At 43.8% G+C, this 16854-nt stretch overlaps 2 protein-coding genes across 4 annotated transcripts in view; one reads left to right on the forward strand and one right to left on the reverse strand.

Annotated features, from left to right (window-relative positions):
- The window catches only part of TTC7A (tetratricopeptide repeat domain 7A), a 167910-nt gene extending 163765 nt beyond the window's left edge, over window positions 1–4145 (reverse strand). Inside the window, exons 1-2 of the mRNA XM_084201685.1 lie at window positions 3912–4145; window positions 1211–1374 (exon numbers count right to left, since the gene is read on the reverse strand). Coding sequence (XP_084057811.1) covers window positions 1211–1374; window positions 3912–4071 — 324 coding nt within the window. The 5' untranslated portion in view covers window positions 4072–4145. The remainder of the gene's footprint in view (window positions 1–1210; window positions 1375–3911) is intronic.
- A 1549-nt stretch (window positions 4146–5694) lies between these two features.
- On the forward strand, window positions 5695–12684 carry MCFD2 (multiple coagulation factor deficiency 2, ER cargo receptor complex subunit). 3 transcript variants are annotated; one of them, XM_084202174.1, is made up of 5 exons: window positions 5695–5802; window positions 6528–6679; window positions 7363–7522; window positions 8571–8704; window positions 12451–12684. In XM_084202174.1, the coding sequence occupies exons 1-4, from the start codon at window positions 5731–5733 to the stop codon at window positions 8700–8702; spliced, it is 516 nt and encodes a 171-aa protein (XP_084058300.1). In that variant the 5' UTR covers window positions 5695–5730; the 3' UTR covers window positions 8703–8704; window positions 12451–12684. The 3 variants fall into 3 exon arrangements, with proteins under 3 accessions (XP_084058300.1, XP_084058299.1, XP_084058301.1); XM_084202173.1 differs by lacking the exon at window positions 12451–12684 and having other exon boundaries at window positions 8571–11165; XM_084202175.1 differs by lacking the exons at window positions 6528–6679; window positions 12451–12684 and having other exon boundaries at window positions 5716–5802; window positions 8571–11167.
- Window positions 12685–16854: the final 4170 nt, after the last annotated feature.

Consider the following 16854-nt stretch of genomic DNA (forward strand, 5'->3'; position numbering starts at 1 on the left):
CTTTTTAGACAAGTGCTCCCCTCTCCTCTGTATATTTAATTAAAGAGTGAGAAAAGTCTCAAATTTTCTTTAGTTGTCAAAGAATTTTCATACAACAGTGAAAAAACAGAAGGCACACCTGCTATCTCTAAGATTCATTTTGTTTAAGGATTGAAAACAAATGTAACAGAACCTCAGTAAAACACACCTGTTCAGACTCTCTGGAAAACATGAAAAGGTTCCTAAGCCTTCATATCCATTTTTCTAATATATGCAATCAACACAGGGCTAATTCTGCATCAGTAGCTAAGACACCATTAGCTAAGAAACAGTAATGCTAATTCATGCAGCCTAACTAAACACAGGAAACTAGAAGAATTCAGTAGTTCTAACTGTTAATGGGGTTAAACTATAAACAGGGTTGGACAGATCCCCCCCCACCCCTTCCTTACTCTCTCCATTTTATGCTCTAAATAGGCTGATCTTACTTACTGGAAATTAACATGGTGAAAGTATAATATACATTTCCAACCTAACTAAACTAGCCTGGCAATTTCAGGACCAAAAGTAATAGGAGTCTAGAGCAGACTGTTGTAATTCATTTACATCTAAACACAGTTATGCAACTGTGTGTCAAAGGACACCAATGCAGCAGCAGCCATCAAAGCAGAGTATTAAAACCCTCCTGAAGCTCTGCAACGAAGTCAACAAACAGCTACTGGCCACACACCCAGATCACAAAACAGAGTAAAAGCATTGCTTCTCTAATAGACACCAAAGGCAGTGCAAGGCTGCAGTCCTCCCAACACAACCCTAACTTCCTGACAGCAGCTTGTGGCACATTTTTCTCCAATCAGGAGCTACCAGTTGTGCAAAATTCCCTCAGATCTGGAGCAGCAGGAGGTCACTCCACTGCGCTTGGTTGACAGCACCCATATGTGTCCACACCCCACCACCCGAGAGCAATTCTAAGTATTTATCAGGCTTCTTTCCAATTAAAAAAAATAAACAGGATATGTCCTTGTAGCACATAATTTCTCTGCATATGAAAAAGCAAGTCTCACAACATAAAGCCCTGCCTAGGAGAATTACCAGTCTCTTAGTATCACCTACAATACAGCACTGTATATCCATGGACATGAGCAGGCAACACCCACACCTTGTATCAGACTAATCATCATAGGAAAGAAGCATCCAGTTGGCAGGAATTACGATGATGGAGCCCACTTACTCTTAGTTTCCCTCTGCTTAAGATATTGGTCAGATACTGTTTAGCTTCACTCAGTCTGGGCTCACTCTTCTCTGACAGTGGAATGGAGTCCTTCAGTTTGGCAAAATTTTCCTTCAAACATTCCTCCAGCAGAGCCTCTGCAAGCAGCAAACTCCCATGGTCCTCTGAAAGCACACACCAACCAACAAGAAACATTGCTTATTGCCATACTGATGATAAACAGAGTTACAAAAACAAAACAACACATCTTTGAGACAGACAAACTCAAATGCGGGGATAAGGAAGAACCCATAGGGAAAAAAAAGTTCCAATAACTTTTATCTAGTGGAAACAGTATGTTTCGTATGGGAAAACGAAACAACACTTTGTTGTAACTTGAAGATTTTTCCTCCTTAATCTTTTAATTTTGGCAGCATCATTCCTTCTTACATTGTCACTAATATAACAATCAAGAATTTTCATCACAAAACTCACTTTCAAAAGTGTAAGAACAAAGTTTGCAAACATTTCAGAGGATGCTTTTTATTTACAAAAGGTACTAGCATGATATGAATGCTTTAGACTACAGAGAAGTCATAGCAGTAACTGCATCAAAAACGTTAACAATTTTCCTGAAAGTATACAGAAAAAAAACCTAAAAGATAAATTATACAGATTCTACACATCTACTATTAAAGACACCAAAGGACTGATCCTTTGCTGTAATTAATATGCCATGTAAAACTCTTTCCACATTAAAATCCATCCCTGTTCACAGCTCTACAGAAGAGACACTCAAACACAGGTAGCAGCAATAGATACAGCATGAAGCATCATACAATATGGCAATCATGCTGAAAAAAGAAGTTTAATCTGCCAGAGTACTCAGAGTTCTTACACAACAGACCCATTTCTGCAGTTCCTTCATTCATAACAACATTACTTAAATCAGCAGACTAGTGGGTCAAGCCAGGTAAGGAAATCTTTGAATACCAAAATGCCCAGCCCTACATTTCATATATATTCCATGTTTCAAACTCTGAAATTTGAGAATGAGTGGAACACAGTAGTGTATCTATTTTTGTATTTTCAGTCCAGGAGACACCTTATGCCCACTTTCCCCTTATACAGCATATAATAACTGTGTGGTGGTATAGACTTTGTTGTTGTTGTGGCCTAAGTGTTCAGCTACATATCAAATTATAACCATAGCTCTTCCTGCTCGTTTGCAGGTCTACAACTAAACAAAGTACAGGTACATAAAATGGGAAGTGTAAGTGTTCAAGTATATTTCCCCCCAAACTTGCATGCAATCATTTCTACACACTAAAGTGCTTTCAGGTAGCCATTAATCTCTTAATCAAACTTAGGGAATTAGATAAGATCATAGATTATTAAGAAATAAATATACACAACCCCACAATGCCAATACTACTGTTAAATCCCATCCAAACACACAATCATTTCTAGAAGCACAAAACCTGCTGAAAGAAGTTCTGTAGCAGTAACAAAGCATTACTCTTTCGTAACTAGCAAGTTATGATGACATGGCAGCAAATTAACAAATCATGTTTTGACAGCAATCATACTGTTGTTATACCTCTTAATTACAAGGGAAGAAACTACTGTGAACTCTTCAACTACTAATGCCCCCAAAGTTCATGGTGATCTCTGCACCTGGGAAAACACAGCTGAAACCTGACTAAAGTTCAAAGGTTGGCCATATGATTCTCAGCACAGGATTCAATCTGCACCACGTAAACACTAGGAAAACCTCAAAAATAAACATGTATTAAACTACCAGCATCTCCCCCATCATGGTTCCCACTTTGAATTTTAAGGCACCCCAAAAAGCTTCAACGCTAGGGCCATATTCTGGTTACAATCCCCTAAAAAAGGGGGTTTATAGCCAGAAGTAGCTCTTCTGACTTCAGTGGCAGAAACCTTTGTACCACTACCGCGGGTAGGATCAGGTCCTGTTCACAACTTACTTGCTGACCTCAGACTGAGTTATGCTGCCTCCCACGTTACAAAAGATTTCATTAAAAAAAAAAAAGGCAGCAAATCAGTGTGTTGTAACAGGCTTAAAAACATACTAATATACTTGCTATTTACGAAGCCTGTTTTACACGTGAAAGCCTTTAAGTAAAGCAGTGCCCCTCGGAAACGGACAGAAGTAACACAAGGGCACCCACCCAAGAACAGCGCTAAGCAGGGGGCAATAGGGAAGCAGCATGGCACGTATCGCGAAGCTGAAGAGACCTTTCCAAACGGGGGCGGCCCGGCCGGAGCCCAAACGGGCCGGCGGCAGCCAGGGCGGACTCGGAACCGAGCAGCCGCTACCTGCGCCCCGGTGCTGACCGCGGCGGGGGCGGCATCCCGAGCGCTCGGCAGCCGCCCCTCGCTGCCCAGCGGGCTCGGCAGCGCTGACACGAAAAGGAAGCGCAGCGTGATCTTCCCCAGCGCCGCTTTCCCAGCTCCCGCCGCCTCTCCCAGGCATCCCTCCTTCCCGAGCGCTGCGGAGCCGGGACGCAGGCACGGGACGGCAAACGACGCCCCGCAAGCCGGGGCGGCCGCAGCCCCCGCCCACGCCAGCCCACCGGCGCGGGGCTGCCGAGACCGGGCGGCGGCAGGGAGCGAGCAGCCGGCACCGCCGCCGCCGCCCCCCGCCCGGGCGGGTCGGTACCGGCGGCCGCCCCCCCCGCCCCCCGCCGCCACTTACCCGCGTCCTGCGCGCCCCTCGCCGCCTTCGCCTTGCGCGGGGGCCGCGGCGGCAGCAGCTGCTGTGCGAGGTGGCGGAGCCGCCCCCAGTGCCCCTCCGCCCGGCACCGCTCGATCTCCGCCTCCAGCTTCACGTGCGAGTGCGAGGCCTTGGCCGCCATCTTAGCGCCGGGAGAGACCCGCCCCGCCCCGACCCGCGGGGAGTCCCCGGCGGCGCCTCCCAAGCTCAGCGGCCGGGGCTGTGGATCCGCCAGGTGCCGGGTAGCGGGGGCGACCGGGACGTCCTGCCCGAGGGCTGCGGTCGGGGACAGCGCATCCGCCATGGCCGCCACTCCCTGACGCCTCTCGCCTGACACTCGGGCACGGAGCCACGTCCTGTACCAGCGGCCGCTGTCCCGGCACCGCGGGTGTGGCTCTTCGTTCCCTTCCTGGGCGAGACTGGCTGGGAGTGCCTTTCCCCCACCGGCGCCCTCAGAAGTCACTGGAAGCCCAGAGCTCTCCGCCGGTTCATCCCCACGGCCACCGGCCCCCCTCCAGCAGCCGCTTCCGCACGAGACACTCGGGCGGTGCGTGACGAACGGGCCAAAAGCCTCCCCGGGCCGAGGTTTGTTCGAGGGCTGTGACCTCGAGAGCCCGAAGCTGTGCTGTGTAGGGTCGAGTATGGAAACAGCGGGACCCGTGGCGTGAGGGGAAGCACAGAGCACGGTCAGCAGCGGGCACTGGGGAGAGGGTACAGCAGTTCCCACTCGAGCAGCAGGGCAGGAACCATGACGGTCCTTCATGGATGGGGCTGGAGGGCAGCACCCAGAGCCGGGGCAGCCGGGGGCTGCCCTAGGAGTGGGACACGTGCTGGCACTCAGTGCCACCAGCTCCGCCATTGCAGTCCTTCTAGGTTTTGCCCAGGGTATCACCAGTGCGATCCGTCCAATGCGTCCTCTGGGAAGGAGCTCTCTGCATCAAAGGCCGGGGTTGTCAAGACCTCACAGCACGCAGAATGGGCCAGGTTGCAAGTGGTCATCTGGTCCAAGCTCCCCTGCTCAAGCAGGGTGATCCTAGAGCACGTGGCACAGGATTGTGTCCAGGTAGTTTCTGAATATCTTCATTGATGAAGACTTCACAATGTCTCTGGCCAATCTGCTTCTGTGCTCAGTCACCCACACAGCAAATTTTTTCTTGGTCATGTTCAGGTAGAATTTTCTGTGCATTAGTTTCTGCCTATTGCTTCTTGCCCTTTTGCTCAGCATCACTGAGTGGAGCCTGGCTTAATCCTCTTGGCACCTCCCCCCCCCGCCTTGTGTACACTATATATATAGATATATATAAACTTGTATATATTGATGAGCTCCCTTCTCAGTTGTCTCTTCTTGAGGCTGAACAGGCCAAACTCCCTCAGCCTTTCCTGGTAAGGGAGATGTTCCAGTCCCTAAATCATCATTGTTACACACCACTGGACCCACTCAGGAGGTTCTCATCTCTCTTGTACTGAGGAGCCCAGAACTGGATACAGCCTCCAGATGCGGCCTCACCAGGGCTGAGTAGAGAGGCAGGATCACCTGCTGGCAATGCTCTTCCCAATGCACCGCAGGACACGCTGCTGGCTCACGATCGGCTTATCACCCACCTGGGCGGGCGCGCCCGGCCCCGCCCCGCCCACGCCCCACGGTGGGCGCGGCCTCACCGCACCTGCGCCGCCGCGAGGGCTCCACGTGGAGCTCCGGAGCGGTGACGTCACCCGCGAGGCGGGGTGGGGCGGGGCCGAGAGGAGCGGCCAATGGGCGGCGGAGGGGGCGGGGCAGCGCCGGGTCAGGGGTGATCCCGGGATGGTGTCCCGGGAATGGTGTCCAGCCCGCGCCCGGCCCGGAGCCCGCGGCACGGCGGAGACCCGCCCGAGGGTACGTAGTCTGGCGGCGGCGGGGCCTCTCCGCCCGCCCCGAGAGCCGCTGCCGGAGCGAGGGTGCTGGGCCTGGGCGGGGTGCGGCAGGCCCAGCCGCATCCCGCTGCGGGGCCGCTTTCTCGGGGATACAGCCGGGAGTGGGAGCCTGGCGGGTGGCCAGCGCCGTGCCGGTGCAACCGGGGGTAGCTCCAGCTGGGACCGGGAGAAGAACAGGAGCGGAAGCCGCCAGCCCGCGCCTTGGCTGCCCTCGGCAGAGAGAGCCCCTCTGAAGCTCTGCGCCCTGTCACCTGCCCGGCTGCATGGCGGCTTCCCAGCTGTGCGCCCCTTAGGGAATCGTCTTAACAGAGCTACTCATTAGATGGAGCCGCTTCTATGCCGTAAGCGACCTTTGCTCCCGTAGCTGTGGGGCAGGTCTGCCTGAGGCAGAGGGCATGGTTGCTTGTTTGCCTGGAAGGTGTATGAAAACCCAAGCATGGCTAAGGTGTGCAAATAGCTATAAGGAAAAAAAAAAAAAGGAAAAACTATCGGAAAACTACTGCATAATTTAGTAAAATAGGGACCCTCATAAAAACTCCAAATTGGAACTCTCTGGTTCTCTGCTTGCCAAGAGTTTCCAATGCAACAAGTTCTATTCTGAAACTTGTTTAGCACTGTCTAAATCTGCTGAAAGTAGATCACATTTTTCATCTGTTTTTTTGGGGGGGTATGTTTTCCTTTTTGTAGGAGATCACAATGGCCCAAAGGATGTTTAGAACACGTTTGCTATTCTGCTTTGCTATGGCTGCATTCTTCATCTCTGCCCTAGCTGAGGAACACGTAGGAGAGAGTCAACATCCAAATATTCGCCTTGATAAGAATTTGGTACAAGATAAAGAGTATGTGTTCCGTGTTCTAAAACTGTAAACTTTACTTCTTAATTATTTTCTTATCTCTAAAGTGTTATGTGAGTTGAACTTAAGCCTAGAGCACCCTGTTTTCTCAGAATGTTGTACAATTAGCTAAAGCCAGATATGAAACATGCTTTCTTGATAAATTTGTAGAGATATGAGACCTAGAAAGGCTCTCTCTGGAGCCTTTAGCCCAACTTATGCTATAAAATATTTCTTACAGAAATCCTGCTTACCCATATCAGCATACTTTAGACAAAATCATATTTCTAACAGGTAGAGTTTATTTTCTCATTTGTTTCTTCATAAATGCAGAACAGCTCTAGCAGCAAATAAAACTCCCTAGAACACTTCATGCTTGACTGGGAAAGATCGTCCTCCAGTTCCTGTGCTTTGGAAGACAGCCAAAAAGAGATTTTGGGCTCTGCTTCAGTTGTTTTGATAGCCTGTTAAGTAGGCCAGAAGAAATAGAAATAGTTATCTAAGGTATTAGAGGCCTCTACAGCCCCTCTAACAAACAACCTGTGTCCCCTTTATCTTGATATCAAACTGTAGCTTTTAGTTGTCCAGGGTGCTTTTAGATGTACAATTTTTGATCAAAGACTAAATTTGCTGTAAACAGAGCATTATATATTAACTGATGGAAATGTTGTGGGTTTTGTTTTTCTTAGACACATCATGGAACACCTGGAAGGTGTTATCGAGAAACCAGAATCTGAGATGTCTCCACAAGAGTTGCAGCTCCATTACTTCAAAATGCATGATTATGATGGCAATAATTTGCTAGATGGGTTAGAACTTGCTACTGCTATCTCACATGTCCACAAAGAGGTTGGTGTAGTTTTGTAAGGGCATATGTGTTTGGAAATGGTTCTAACTCTAAAAGCAGCAGAGCAGTTGCAACACATCCTCAGTGCAGTTACAGTTTTTCTTGAAAATGAGACTACTTTTCTCTTGATAGTTCTGGTTGAATTTATAAATGTACATTATCACTGCTTTTCATGTCACATTGCTGTTTTTAGAAGTTTCCATTTTAGTTTAAACTCTAGAATCAGGAAGGGCTCCAGAGTGAAAATCATTTTCCAGAGGGCTTACTTTGGCAGGCAGGGATGGGAGAAAGGGAAATCATCCAAAATGAGGCATGAGAATTTGTAGAAATATCATGATACAACACTCTTTTCAGCTTCAGACTGTTACTGCTGTGTATACACAAACTATAAAAAACTTGTTGCACATAATTTGTATTAGAAGAACCTGCTATGGTCTGTCTCTTCCTAAACTCAATTTCTCTTTCCAGTCATTAGGAACACAATAGAAACACATTATCTCATATTGACCTTCTGCAAGTTACAATTCAGAATAGCATAACTTCCTGCTAATAACCTGTGGCAAAAAATAGTGAGCCAAGAACAGAATATGACTGGATGTTTCTTGTGCAAAGGCACTTCGTTGTGTTCCCATAAGGGGTGTTACTAAGAATTTTACTGACATTAAGCTACAGTGCTGAATTTTCTCACTTCTGTGTTACTGTAAGGTATTTCTGTAGTGTAGAGAAACTACAGTGTCTATACATCAAGATCCTAATTAAGAATACATTTATTAGATATTGTCCATCATTATACATTGTGGTATTCAGCTTTTGGAACTTCCAACCAAGGATGCTGACTGCAGATTGCTTGTTCTGAATCCAAAGAACTTTGACTTCAAAGCTTCCATCTGATGAAATTTGCTTACATTGTTATATATGATTACATAAAACTTACCAAATTAGGCACCAAACATGAACAGCTTTGTTAAGAATTACTTGTCAGTAATCTGTCACACGTGCCACTAGATGAGAAAGACTGCTAAACTGTTCACTGTGGTTTTGTTTTTGTAGGAGGGTGGTGAACATACCCAAGCAATGAAGGAAGAGGAGCTGATTAGTCTAATAGATGATGTCTTGAGAGATGATGACAAGAACAATGACGGATACATTGACTATGCAGAATTTGCAAAATCACTGGAATAAGGGTCTGTTTCTCCTTCTAACCACATGAAAATGTGAACCAGTATAATGTGATTCATTACTGTCTTGTATCAACCTCTGTGCTGTGAGAAGTAGAGGTGTACCAGTTCCACCTAAATTTATTTGAAAGTTGTATGTGTCAAGAATTTTGCTAACTTGGAGTGAGAGCCATGTTTGACTAAACATAATACACATTTGAGTCGTGAAGCATGGAAGTGCCAGCAGTACTTGCACAGGGTACAATGGCAAACTCCCAAGTAGCTCTGTATGAATACTAAATAGAGTCATTAGCATCTAAATTTCAGCTTTTCAGTCATTGGGTTTATAGTTCTTATTTGCTTACATCTTCTATTTAAAATTATACCTAGAAAGCAAGAAATGATTACTGCACATAGTTATATTCCAAGGGGAAATGCCTTTACCTTCTCTCTAATTTACAAGAAAATCTGTAGATAAGTACAGGTGCTTGAAACAGCAGTTGTAGAGGGAAAGCATTTGAGTGTGGGTTATGTTTGAGTTCCACATGACACCATATGAACTTAAACAGCCTTTGAATAAATTGAGTATTTTTAAATATATGTACTTCCTAGCATACCATTACATATAACATATATACATGTAGTTTTCAATTTTTTGTCCTCTACAAATTTACTTTTTCTATCTTAATTTACTGCATTTTTTTTTATCTACCTTCCATGTTTTTTTAAGAAAATTGAAGTGTTTTTATTACATGTTGTGTTAATGCTGTATAACATTTACTAGAATAGCGTCTGCTATCTGGTTTTGAATCACAGAATGGCCTCGGTTGGAAGGGACGTTACAGATCATTCAGTTCCAACAGCCCTGCCATGGTCAGGGACACTTTTCCACTAGACCACGTTGCTCCGGTGTTCCCTCTGCAGGGTTAGGGCATCTACAACTTCTCTGTGCAGCCTGTTCCAGTGCTTTTCCACCCATACAGTAAAGAAATTCTTCCTAACATCTAATCTAAACCTAGCCTCTGCCACTACATACTCTTGTAAAGAGTCTCATTCCATCTTTTTTATAGGCTCCCTTCAGGTACTGGATGGCTGCAATTAAGTCACCCCAAAGCCTTTTCCAGGCTTAACAATTCCAATTCTCTCAGCCTTTCCTCACAGCAGAGGTGCTCCAGCCCTCTGAGCATCTCTGTGCTCCTGCTCTGGGCTCTGTCCAACAGGTCCATGTCTCTCCTGTGCTGGGCCCCCAGAGCTGGATGCAGGTTCCAGGTGGGGTCTCAGCAGAGCAGAGGGGCAGAATCCCCTCCCTGGCCCTGCTGCCCACGCTGCTTTGGCTGCAGCCCAGGACATGTTTGGCTTTCTGGGCTGTGAGTGCACATTTCCAGCTCATGTCCAGCCTCTCACCCAGCAGCACCCCCAAGTCCTGCTCCCCAGGGCTGCTCTTGATCATTCCCCAGCCTGTGTTGATAGCAGGGTTGCTCCATCCAGGTGCAGCAACTTGTACTTGGTCTTGTTACACCTCATGAGATTCCTGTGGGCCCACTTCTCAAGCTTGTCCAGCTTCTGGATAGCATCCTATCCTTCAGGGCTGAAGGTCACATTAACAGTAAACCAGTTTTAATATTGAAGCTTTTGTTAATTTTGGGTTTTACAGTATTAGCCAGCAGGAGTGAGCAAGTAATGCTGCCTTGTTAAGGTTTAAGTTCATATTCCTTGACACTTAAATTATGGTATTACTTTCAGGAAGTATTTCATAATTCAACAGTTTCAAGCTACTTGAGTGTTTTCAAATTATCATGGCTCTAGGAATGTTTTCACTGTCTTGACTCAATATTTGATAAGTCAAGCAGTTTAAGAATATTAGAGCTGTGATGTATTGCTGTGTTATTGATGTTTGGTGACTGAAACATAACTGAAATCTTAAATTGCATTCAATGATTTTTCATTAATAAAGAATCTAAATGTTAGCCTATTTCTGTAAAATGTATAAAGAGCTATTTTCTATACAAAATTATTCTTATACAAGAGAAACACATTTGTAAAAGAAATTATTTCCTCTCTTTAAATGTTTGTGCAATGAAGCCTGAGTGTTGGATTTTTTTTTCTTGTACTAATTATTTATTTTGAAACCTTTGTGGCCAGGTTTGTGCTGGTTGTACAAGCAACAAAATTAGGCTGGGGTTTGTGCAGGCTGATAGGATACACAAGGCTGGAAGTGCTAGTAAGAAATGTACCTCATTTGTTGATCTGTTTTTAAATTTGTCTCTTACTCACAGTCATCTTAAAAGAAAATTCTTTCCGTTTCAGTTAGGGGGTTTTTTGTTTGGTTTTTTTTTTAAATCTCTTCTGAGGCTCTGAATGATCTGGAGCGAATGTTAAATTGGAAAAAAGTGTAGGAAATGCTGGTGGCTACGAGGGCAGAAGAGGTTAAGCTGCTCAGCTTGAGCACTTAAAGCAGGTTGCCTGTAGCCCTGTCAACTCTTATATGCTTATTGCTCTTGTGGTTTAACCCCAGCTGGCAGCAAAGGACCACAGAGCTGCTCACTCCCCCTGGTCAGATGGCGGAGAGAGTCAGAAGGGCAAAAGTGAGAAAATTAGGGGGTTGAAATGATGATGGTTTAAAGCAAAAGCCCTGAGTGCAAGCAAAGCAAAATAGGGAATTCCTTCACCCCTGTCCATGAGCAGGTAATTGTCAGGAGAGCAAGGCTCCATCGCCTGTAATGATTGCTTGGGAAGACCCCCCCCTTCTCTTTCTTCATCCCCCTTAGCTTTATATGCTGAGCATGACACCATATGCTCAGGAATATCCCTTTGGTCATCTGGGGACAGCTATCCTGGCTCTCTCCTCTCTCAGCTCCTTGTTCACCATTCATTGGGGTGGTGGGATGAGAGGCAGAAAAAAAGACTGTGTAAGCTCTGCTCAGCAATAATGAAAAATCCCAGTGTTACCAACTCTATTTTCAGCACAAATCCAAAACACAACTCCATATAGCCACTGTGAAGCAAATGAATTCTTTGCCAGCCAAAATTAGCACAATACTTAAGGCTCTGAGTTTTGGGTTTATTTGAGGTGAAAGGGCATGACTCTTAAACGCAGTTTTCTCATCACATGCAACGACCTGTAAATCCATTGGTGTACTTCTGTTGTATTCATGTGCATATTTTATTAACTGCTATTATTGTATGTGGCAAAAGACATACACCATAGAAGCTTCATATTGGAAATCATAAATGCTGGTAATATGAACATTATTTGCCAGCTATTTGAAATTTGTTTTAAGGGTTCAGAAGTATAAATAGAAAAAATATTTACTGAAAGGCAAAAACAAAATTGGCACCTTTGATATGCGTGAAGAACAAAATAAAATTTCTGCTTTCATATAAAGAACAGTTCAAGAAAAGTTACCCAAGCTGAAACCTGCATTGTCATGTCTTTACTCAGCCTCCTAAAACAAATACACACATGTAATTATACAATTAAAGATAAGTGTTTTAAGAGCTGTCTAGGGAGCTTTCTCAGTTATTAAGTAGAAAAGTGCAAAATTGCTGAGAGTGATGGTGAATCAGACTTCTTTTTTTTTTCAAATATAACTGATTTGCATGCTAGTTGTAGCTCAGATAAGACCCCTAAATGTGCTGGCACAGGCCATATATAAATACAATATTTTCTGTTCCATATATATAAGATACAGAAAATAGGGCCTTTACAACAGTAGTACTCATCTATAAAGCAGTTCTAGCTTCCATAAAACAATTCAATCTCCATTTCACAGGTAAATAACAAAACAGAAGGGCTATTTGTTTTGCTGAAGATCAATCACATCCCTGGCAGAAACAGAAGATCAGGAGAATGCTGTTGTATGTAATCTTCATGTCTTCCTAGTCCATGATCTCAAGGGATAAAGATTAGCATTCCCCATTGGAGAGAACACATCTAGCCTTGCATTACTGTCTACTATGTGCTCAGTTTAAAATGTTTGGATTATCTGCTTTTACCTCACAAAATATTGCATAATCTAGCAACTAAAGAAGATACATAAACTTTTTCTTGAAGTACTCCTAAACTGACTGGGTTTTTTAGTAACAAGTCTAGAACAAAGTCTGTACAGAAAAGAGAAATATCTTAGCAGCTTGACTAGTGCTTGTCATACTTCTGTTGATGACAGGACTGACTCCCTAGAAGCCGCCCCCATCAAGAGTTTTGCCTGCACATTCACACAAGCTTTATGACCTTTTTGGTTTTCTTCATTAATCACTTATGACCTCAAAATGTCTTAGATTCATTAGGGAATGGTTACAGACTCACAAATTCCAGTTTTGTCTAAAGTATTTTTTAATCCTGCAATTCACAGATGAAAGAAGAGTAATTCAGGAGCAATGTCATAATCGAGAGAGCCACTAGATAGCGTATGGACACTGCACATAAGTTCCCTGTAGTATGGAACAGAGATTCAACAACCTGCATTTCCCTAAAGCATCCCCACTACTCTGACTACAGGCACGGCTTGCTGCTCTGTCTTACAACACCACAGTGACTGTGTGATGCCTGCATTTTTATTGGTTTATAGCTGTCATAAAAGTTGACTACAGATGGGACTGGTTACTGGTAATTAATTTTCATTATTTACAGAACCCAAATTAACTTGAAGTGATAGTAAAGGAACTCTCATTGTAATTTTTCAGTAAAAATAATTGTGTAATAGGAAGGCTTTCTAATATAAACATCAAGCTTGGTCTGACTTCTTGACCATCTCTTGTGAGAGGAGCCGTGATGTATCTACTGGTCTCAACCAAAGTTAAAGAATGTTGGAGGGTTTTAGTAGCACCTGAAGTTTTACTGCTTTTGAGTTAGTTATAAGAGCTTTTGTCACTGTTCTTACAAGGCAGAGGTCCAGTATGGTCTGATCAGCCATTTCTGCTTAAGGTGAAGTTTATTGCCTTTTTCCTCCTCTCCCCCATTACTTGTAAGTTTCGCTGTCTGTCCATTGCAACATGAAATCACCACATAATTGTCTAAGCTTTTTTTAAACTAGATAGGGTGAGCATCCTGCATATCTTAGTCTGGAGTATTTATTATCACAAGGAATTTGTGTTCTAAACACTTCATTAGCACAGATCCTCTGTCCACATTGACTAAGATTCATTTCAAGGAAAGTTATTAACACCTTACAGAAAGTTTCTCTGAAGTTACATTTTTACATTCTGTCGGATAAATTCTGAAGAGCAGCCTAAATCTTAAGGCCTAATACACACTGTAATTGTCACAATGTTCCTCAGCTGCACTGCAGCTTTGCACGTAGGTAGAGGGCAGTGTAACATACAACTCAAAGTCTGCTGCCACACAGGACATTTCGCAAGAAATCAGCCCTGCAGTGAACATAGTGTCACCTTCTGCCATCTCATCCAAGTGGCCAACAGCACTGGATTTCAAGCAGGCTGATGTCAATAAACTCAGAGAATGGGTAGGGGAGATCTAATAAGAAGTAAATCTAAAGGACAAACGGATTATGGACAGCTTCAATTCATTCAAGAAACGCTAGTAAGAAACCAAGTGCATCTATGGCATTTTAGAGGAAAGTAAGGAATTGCAGCAGAAGTCAGCTAACTCACCACCTTTTAATAGAACTCAGTTGTAGGAGAGGTGTCTGTATAATAGACACTAGTGCAACTGGTTGAGAACCCAGCACAATAGTCCATTCATGGGAAGGTGTAGAGGGGGTGTAAACAGTTACTGAAGACAAAATAGACTAGATACAAGTAGCAAAACTTATCAAAAGTAAAATAAATTTTACAGCTAAGAGAAAAATAAAGGGAAATTTGGACCAGTACTCTATGACAGGTAAGTGCAGAGGATGTTAAGGAAGTGGAAGTGTTTCATGCCTTTTTTTTCCTCCCTTTTTCATCAATCTTACTTAAAAGATCAAAAGCAACTGGGGAGTGCAATTATTTAGGGGGCAAAATTTCAGCCTAAAATATGCAAAACTTGCCTTAGAGAATAACATATCACATTACACGTCTTCCAGTTCCCTAAGCAATTTCACTCTAGGAGTCTTAAAAAGAAGTTGAAGTACTAGCTAGAGATGTCACATAGTTTGAATTTATTTTATATAATTTTTTGCAAGGCCTTTAGTGGTATTTCCTATAATATCCTCATGGACACACTAGTGAAGGGTGTTCTGAATGAAACTTCTGTGGGAAGGGACAGGAGGTCAAGTCTAGTTAGATAATTTTACCCACAGAGTAATTCCATCCTAACACCAAAGTGTGTACGTTTTGTAAGGAATTCTGTGGGCCTTGGTTCTGTATAAGGTTTTATGTTTCCAATGAGGGCATAGAAGATTGAATAGGAAGTATGAATATGAATCTTGCAGATGGAACAAGGAAGGACTGCAGATGTTATAGGTACTAAAAAAATCATAATCTAAAATGTTCTTGATATGACTTAGAGAGATCATCTAAAATGGATGGAACACAATAGTGCAATATGCTTACACAGAAATACTCATCTGTTCTTGCAAAACCATCTAGGTTCACAAGAGTAAATACCAGGGATTATGTTGGAAGAAGCTGAGCATGAAGGGCAAAGCCCTCACATCAGAATGTTTAAAGAGTCTTAAAAACGTAAAGACTTTGAGTAGAAAGAGCCCATGTAAGCTGATTCCCATAGGAAAAGATTCACCTGGAAGACCACAACCTGTTTACTGCACTATACTTCAAGTAAGAGATGAAACAGTCAGCATGGGAGATCAGCAAAAATTGACAGGGGTCCAGAAAACATGAGGAAAGACTGCAAGAAATGTGGCTTTTTTTCTCTGAAGTAACAACAGAGACAAAAGGTTAATATCCTTCAACTAAAAAGCTGTTGCAAAGAATAAGGAACTAACGCGTTCCTGATGGAAAGATCAGGGAGAATAGACCATGAAGAAGCAAAAACCAAACAGCTTGGGAGATTTAGATTAGACATTGGACAAAACTTCTTTATCAACAATGAGATACTGCAGCTTGGGGTGACGTGATTGCAACTTGGTCGTGGGATAGAAAGGTGGAGTTAATAAATTTTCTAGATTTCCTCCAGTGAAAGCCTATTTCTTTGTGAGTCAATGGCTCCCAGTATCTGTGTGAACTTGATTTGGGAGGAGAAATCCCATAAGAGGGGATCCACAGGAAGAGCTGAACACAGGACCTGAACAGAGGCAGCCTCTGCTCAGCTCCAGGTCTCAGAGAAGTCTTCCCCAAGACCACACAGATTGTCCCACTCTCTCTCTGCTCTAAGGCCTTCCTTTTTTATCATCTCTGCACACTATCATGGAGCCAGTCATACTCCAGTTTTCAAGTAATCCATCTAGATACCAGTTTTGCATCTCTTCTTCTTACCATCATAACCCATTTTCCTTCTTGAAAATGTTCTCCTGTAAACTAACTCAGTACTTCTGCCTTCCAGTCAGGCCATTTTTCAGTCCCAGAAGACAATGGCCAGTGAGACAATCCCACTGCACTCAGTTCCTGTGCTGCATGGCAGAGCAGTCTGCAACCAGCAGCCCCCTGCTCAGTCCTGTCAGGGTATAATCACTGTCACCAGTATCCAGGTACAAAATCCTTCCCAGTTTCTACTGAGCACATTCAAAATGTGACTGTCAAGAGCCAGAAGGGAACACTTTGACTACAACGAATATTTCATTTGGGATTCAAGTCCTAGCTCCAGAGCACAGAGAGAAAAACCAGAAACCCCCAAACAAAACAGTAAAGACTGTTAAGTCTTTAAAATTATGAAGTAAATTCCTAGACCTATTTTCAATAAATAGTCAACTATTTTTGTTGACACTGAGAATATAGCTTAAGAACCTCCACACTGAGTCAAAACCAAGGTCCATCTAGCCCTAGAGCTTGCTTCAAATAGTGGTCAATAATAGACACTTATGGAATAATAAAGAAAGAAAGAATGATGTCATACTTCTCCCAAACACATACAAGACTCCAGCAATTTGTAGACTGGGGACTTGGTTTCAATAACAGTGAAACCAACTGAGGTCCAGAGCTCACAATGATCAAGGCTTAAATGTCAAAGTCTGGGAACATTATTAAGCAAACCCAAGGTCTCAGGGAACATGTTCTATGTCCCACCGTCAATGGTATGTGCTGGGCAGACCTTACTGTTCACATTGCTCTGCTATAACTTC

This window comes from Fringilla coelebs (assembly GCF_963513975.1).
Source record: "Fringilla coelebs genome assembly, chromosome: 3".
Lineage (NCBI taxonomy): Eukaryota > Metazoa > Chordata > Aves > Passeriformes > Fringillidae > Fringilla > Fringilla coelebs.